General features: G+C 38.6%; 1 protein-coding gene across 1 annotated transcript; it reads left to right on the top strand.

Moving 5' to 3' along the window:
- The first annotated feature begins 2,142 nt into the window (after window positions 1-2,142).
- Window positions 2,143-4,367, top strand: LOC149383304 (uncharacterized). The gene has a single exon (XM_089629183.1). It carries the CDS (start codon window positions 2,304-2,306, stop codon window positions 3,660-3,662), a length of 1,359 nt encoding a protein of 452 aa, XP_089485309.1. The 5' UTR covers window positions 2,143-2,303; the 3' UTR covers window positions 3,663-4,367.
- The last annotated feature ends 1,964 nt before the right edge of the window (window positions 4,368-6,331 follow it).

Here is a 6,331-nt window from a genome sequence, read left to right as displayed (position 1 = left end):
AATTCGGCACGTTTTTGTTATGTGGAGACGTTTTATAGGGTATAATTGTATTTTCTCGTACTCGAGTTAAAAATATTATTGTTTTACTTATCAAATAGTTTTAATGTGAAATTTAATTGTATAATATATGTATGAAAGTAAAAGTAAAAAAATAAACAAATCTCAAAAATCTAGGTTTTTGTTCATTCTACAAAAATGGTGAAAGCTTTGAATCCTCCACTGCACTCGAACCTTGATAGTGCTGGTTTCCGAACGAAGTCTCCGACGAAGAAAAAAAAAGAGTTGAGCATCCAAAGAAGTCTCCGAAGAAAAAGCCGGCAAGTCGTGCGCAGAGATCGAAGAAGAAAAACGAGTCAAATAGAGCGCATCGACCTACGATGGCCAAAAATATGGTGAGAATCCCTTTTTATATATGTTTTTAGGGTTGAAAAGCGGTAAGGACTACAATGTCTGGTATTGGTTAGTTTGAAGCTTCGATTCTTTAAATTTGAGGAGTAGGGACTACCATTGTTGTCTAGTTTTCTTGGTTTTGAACTTTAGAAGCTTTAAATACAAAAGAGTAGGGACCACTAGTGGTTGTTGTCTGTTGTTGGTTTTGGGTCCGTTTCTATTTATTAGGTTTATCTTTGAGTTAATACTATTTGTAATGGATTTGTTGTCTTTATTCGCAGAGAAAGGGTGTGGTAAATTCACCTTCAAAGTTCACAATGGGGGTAGAATGGAGATGGTGAATGTACGTTTGTCATATGTAGAAGGTCGAGTCGACCATGTAGACCATTGTGACATTGATAAGCTGTTGTTGAGCTTGATTTGATTCCGAAGAAGAATATGGGATATTCTGATTCAACATTGTACTACATTGTATCGGTAACGTCAACATAGTTCTTTTGCCTTGATTCAGATAAGAGTCTGATGGTAGTAGTCGGCGAATGGATTGAGGAGACATTTGAAATCTCTTTGTTTTGTGATCACCATATCCAAGCTCCCGCTATTGTAGAAGAACCTTTGATATTACCCCAACCAGAACTAGTCAAAGAGAATGAAGTCGAAGCGCCCCTTAACTGTAAGAGAGTCAACTAGATGTTCAACAGAGTCAAATGGAAGACCTTGAAGTGCAAGAGGGTCAACTTGAAGACCTTGTACGTGAAAAACATGTGGAGGTACACGTTGAACAGAGTCAAGTTGAAGACCTTGAAATGCAAGCGAGTCAAAATGAAGACCCTGAAGTGCAGTAGATTCAACTTCAAGACCCTGTTTCTGAACAACAGCATGAAGTGCAAGATAGTCAACTTCAAGATAGTCACATAGAAGATGTTGAACCAGACGTGACATAGAGTCAACCAGACGTGACACATAATCAGCCAAGAGAGGGAGGGATCAACCGGACTTGACACAGAGTCAACCAGAATGTACACGGAGTCAACCAGGAGAGGGAGGGAGTCAAATAGATGACCATGAAGAACTTGAGATGCTTGAACAAGATAGCGGGTTTGAGAATAGTGAAGATGATGTAGACGTTGATGGGGCTGCTGTGGAGTGTGGTCTAAGAGGCAAGGGAAAATTACCGGTTAATGACGATGATCCTAAATCGGATGCCGCCAACGACTACAACGATGAAGAAAATATAGACTTGGATGACGAGTCGTCCAGTGAAGATGGTATTTTGAAATCGCAAAATTTTTTGGGTTCTAAGGTTCCGATTGATAATTTCCCTCTCGTTCCGATTTTGAGAAATATTTTGAATATTTAACAAATGTATTTAGGATCCATGTATTTATTCAACCTTTAAATGAATATAATTATGTTCAGTAAAGGGCAAAAAAATAATTTACCTCTAAAACGTCCTCACGTGACAAACACGTGCCGATATAATATTTACAATTTGATAGAAAGTGCAACGTGCGAGAAAAGAAAGAGATCAAAGCAATTTTTGAAATAAATTCGAGAACAATTTTTAAAACAAATTCGAGAGCAATTTTTTAAACAAATTCGAGAGCAATTTTTTAAACAAATTCGAGATTAGGGGCACATTGTAATCGTGATACGAGTTTGGGGATTCCTGTCATTAATTGTTAAATTTATTAGAAATTTAAGGAAAATATTTGAGGTTAGGTCTGCATCAAAACGAGACGTTGGGGTTCGATGCCCTCACCAAAACGTTTTCTGTGTCCTTTTCTTGTAGAACATAAAAAACAAAAGGGCGTGAACTGATTTCAATTTCAAAGAAAAGTGTATTCAGAAATCCGAGCAACGCTTATACGAATCCGCAGTGCTACAAAACAGAAGGTACTCAATCCATTCTAATGCTTCGTTCACTTTGCTCTGAGCTTTCTCGTTTGAACAATATAAAAAAAGCTTCAATCTTTAGCCCTGTTCATGGCTTTCGCTCCTCGGAGATGTCTTGTCTCGCGCACCCATATTCCCCAACGGTCTCGTATCTCCAAAACTCGTGTGGGCTTTCTCAGGAATCAGCCATCTCAGCTTCCAAGAAGCTAGACCTCAAGAACACAGAAAACGCAGACTCGTTTCTGAACATGATGAGAATCCATGGCGTCACGGAGACCCACTTGAAGAAGATCGTCGAAGCTCGTCCCACGCTGCTCTTGGCCGACCTGGAAGATAAAATCAGGCCCAACTTAGAGCTGTTCGAGTCTTTAGGGATTTCCGGGTATAGCTTAGCCCAAATGCTCTGCAAAGAACCGTCAGTGCTTATTAGCAAAGCTCACGAGTTCGTCGAGTTCTTTAGAGCTCGCGGCTTGACCGACGAGCAGATAAGCTTGGTCGCCACGAAGTGTCCATCGCTGTGCAAGTCGAACCCGGGTGAGAATTTCGGTCCCAAGATCGAGTTTTTGAGTTCAGTCGGGCTTAATGACGAGGACGTAAAGACGATCCTGTCCTCGTCCCCGTCGATCCTTCAAGCGAGCCTCGAGACGAAGCTGGTTCCGTTCGGCCGAGTTCTCAGCCGAGTCCTCGGCCCGGAAGTCCTGAAGTGCCCGAATGTGTGGCGGTTCGTCCGGCGATACAACTTCACGAAGCTCTTCGAGCCGAACGTGTCGCTTCTGAGGAGCCGCGGCGTCTCCGAGCCCTCGATCTCGGCGATCTTCAAGGCCTATCCGACGACCCTGATCATGAAGCACGATCGATTCACGGAGATTCTCGATAGAGTGGAGAAATTGGGATTCGATCCTCGGACCCCGAAGTTCGTCCTCGCGGTCCGTTCCATGGCGGTCATAAGCTTGTCTCACTGGGACCGGAAGCTCGAGGCTTACAAGGGATTCGGGCTCTCGACGGAGCAGATCGAATCGTCATTCAAGCTCCGTCCGATGTTCATGCTCGTCTCGGTGGAGAAGATCACGAGGTCGATGGATTTTCTCGCCAACAAGCTGAGCTTCAAACCCTCGGATATTGTTAGGAGTCCATTCCTGATGACGCTGAGCTTGGACAAGACGATTGTCCCGAGGTCCTCGGTTCTTCAGCTTCTGATGAAGAAAGACATCTTGGGTATGAAAAGCAGCGTTTCGAATTACCTGAAAATGTCTGAGGTGTTGTTCGCGGAGAGGGTGGTTTCAAAGCATCGAGAGGCGGTTCCCGAAATCGTCGAAGCCTATCAGGGAAAGCTTGTGCTCCAAGAATTCCCTGATGTACTGAGGTTGCCAAAGTAGTAACATGACTTTTGATTTTTTAAAGGCTTGAATTTATTATTATTGCTCTTTTTGAATCTTCAAAGTCAAAGTCATAGGGATTATATCATCTAAAGCTCAGAAGAGAGAAAAACTCTGACCCAAGAAGATCAAGATGACCTTTTAGCTGTGATCACACAATGTGCTTTTCTCATCCATTGATTCTTTCATTTGTTTCTTTTTGTATCATTTACTGAAAGAGAGGGAAAAAGCCATGAATATTAGACCCGCGCTTTGCTGCGGGTATAAAAAAAGTAAATGATTATAATAATTGTTTATATCTTAAACTCTTAAAGGCAAAAGAAGTTGATTTTGATTTTGATTTTTTGTTATATTGATCTGGCGAATGTTTGGAATAATGTGTCGTTGGAGAAGAAGAAATAGGACTTAGCGGAGTTGGTTAAATGTTGCGGAAGATCTATTTGGTCGGGTTGTGTAATCGAGATTTGTCACCTTTTTTTTCTCTTATATCCCTCGACGCTGCTCGCGGGCCGCGACCAGTTTGCTGAGATTCTCGGGGAAGTCTAGAGGCTGTGGTCATAAGCCGGGCCCGCGTGGGATCAAAAATTCGAGGCTTACAAGAGCTTCGGTTGACTTGGCGTTCAAGCTTTGTCCCATGTTCATGGTCGTCTTGGCAGAGGAGTTCGCGAGATCGATGGACTTCCTTGTCAACAGACTAAAGATGAAGCCCTCAGATGTTTGTAGTAATCCGATCCTGTTGGCGCTGAGCTTGAAAAAATAAGATCGTTCGAAGGTGTTCGGTTCTGTAGCTTCTGATGGAAAAAAATGCCCTTGGGCCGAAAATGAGGCTTTCTTATTACTTGATGTCTCAAGGTTACCAAATAACTCTTTGGAAAATCAAGCTTATACCCACAAAAAAAAAAAAAAAAGTTTGTTGTCCTGCATCTTCTACCATACAAGGTTTGTTTGTTTGTTTGTTTGTTTTTTTTTTTTTTTTTTGTTTTTTTTTTTTTTTTGTAGTAATATTTTTCTCTCTGTCCATATTACAAAAAAGAAACAACTGAAAAAATTGACTGATTTGTCATCAAAGTCGAAATATTTAAAAGTTTATAAAGATGATAATACGACCGAATTTTATGATAGTTAATACACATGATTGAAATAGTAATATAGTTAGATATAGTTATCATAAATAGTTATAATAAATACTGTAAACACAATCTTAATCTGAATAGAGATCGACTTGCTTTAAAATGATATATATCATATTATATATATATATCTTCGTAACATTATATTTTCTATATGATATTATATGTTATAAATGTATATTGATATGTTTATAATACATCTATACTTCTTTTTTACTTTTTAATGTAACATAATTTTGAAGTTTAATGAAATGTGATTAAAATTCAAAACCATCACTTCATCCGAGTAAAAAAAATAAAGAATCTTTACATTGGGCGGTTAATTCTTTAAAAATTATCACTTCTTCGCGGAATTTGAATTTGAAGATAGATGAAGATGTAGAAGGTGATGATACATTGGACATCTTCCAAGTAAGAGTAGAGACGAGATGGCTGCCAAGATTAAAGATATTATGCAAATTTCAATATTTTGGGGTAAAATATTTAAGTTTCGTCCGTCCAGCCGTACAAAGATTTGGCAAGCATATTAAGAGAAGTTGGGTCGTATTGTTTTGCTGAAAAGTATACTCTTGGATCCTGGTGATGATGAGTAGGAGAGAAAAGAGAATATTTTTAGTCGTATTGCAATATGACTTTTTTTTTAATTAAATTTCGTTGTATTGTAATTTACAATTTAATATTTTATACAGCGATAATTTTATAATGTGTTATTTTTTTAAAATTAATCTAAATATGATAAAAAGGCCTTTGTTTGCCTCTCGGCCAAAGTCCCCAAATTCACTGAGCCGGCTCTGGCCGTATCATTTGTGACTTCCCTTCCACATGTCGATGATTATAAGGAGGATATGAAGAAAGTCGATGTCTGCGCCAATGCCCCTCGTGCCGCCCATACCACAAATTTTTTTAATGAAGATGGGGGATGAGAATGAGGATGGTGATGCTAATTATAGTAAAGCTGTTTGCGTGTATGAGGTGATTTGCATATTTGAACACCTATTAGAGGTCGATAGGGAAATATCTAAGAGTGAAATGTAATATAGTAACCGTGGTTTGTTCAAAATTAAAGAAGCTTGTGATTCTATTTTAGGGGGCATAGCTTGTTATGTAGGTTGCAAGCAAGAAAATTTGCAAGTTTACCCTGAGCTTAAAGGTAAAAATAATGGCATGCTCAGTCTCAAATGTCAAAATTAAGCGTTTGATTGTACATACGAAATAATCATAATATCATATCACTCATTTGTTTATGTAAGTACGAGTTATTTAACATGCGTTTCACCTGGAATTTTTTTATTTATTAAACATTAAAAAAATTATGTCTAATTTTCATTTTTAATACTTTTACCAAACACTAAACCTGATTCTACTTACAACAATTATTCTATAAACATTTTTCACACTTATTTGCTTTTTACAATAGCAACTTTTCCATAGAATATAATATTCCGAAACACATTTTTTTCTAAAGTATAACAATGTCAAACTAGCCTCGTATCTCATCAATGGAGGACCGATCTTCAACGATGGATAAACTGCTACAAA

The sequence above is a fragment of the Urtica dioica genome, chromosome 10 (genome assembly GCF_054948205.1).
Source record: "Urtica dioica subsp. dioica isolate 48M chromosome 10, U.dioica_male_clone48M_v1_H2, whole genome shotgun sequence".
In the NCBI taxonomy this organism is placed as follows: Eukaryota; Viridiplantae; Streptophyta; class Magnoliopsida; order Rosales; family Urticaceae; genus Urtica; species Urtica dioica.
Note: the sequence above shows the minus strand (reverse complement) of the source record. Positions and strands in the feature narration are given on the sequence as shown.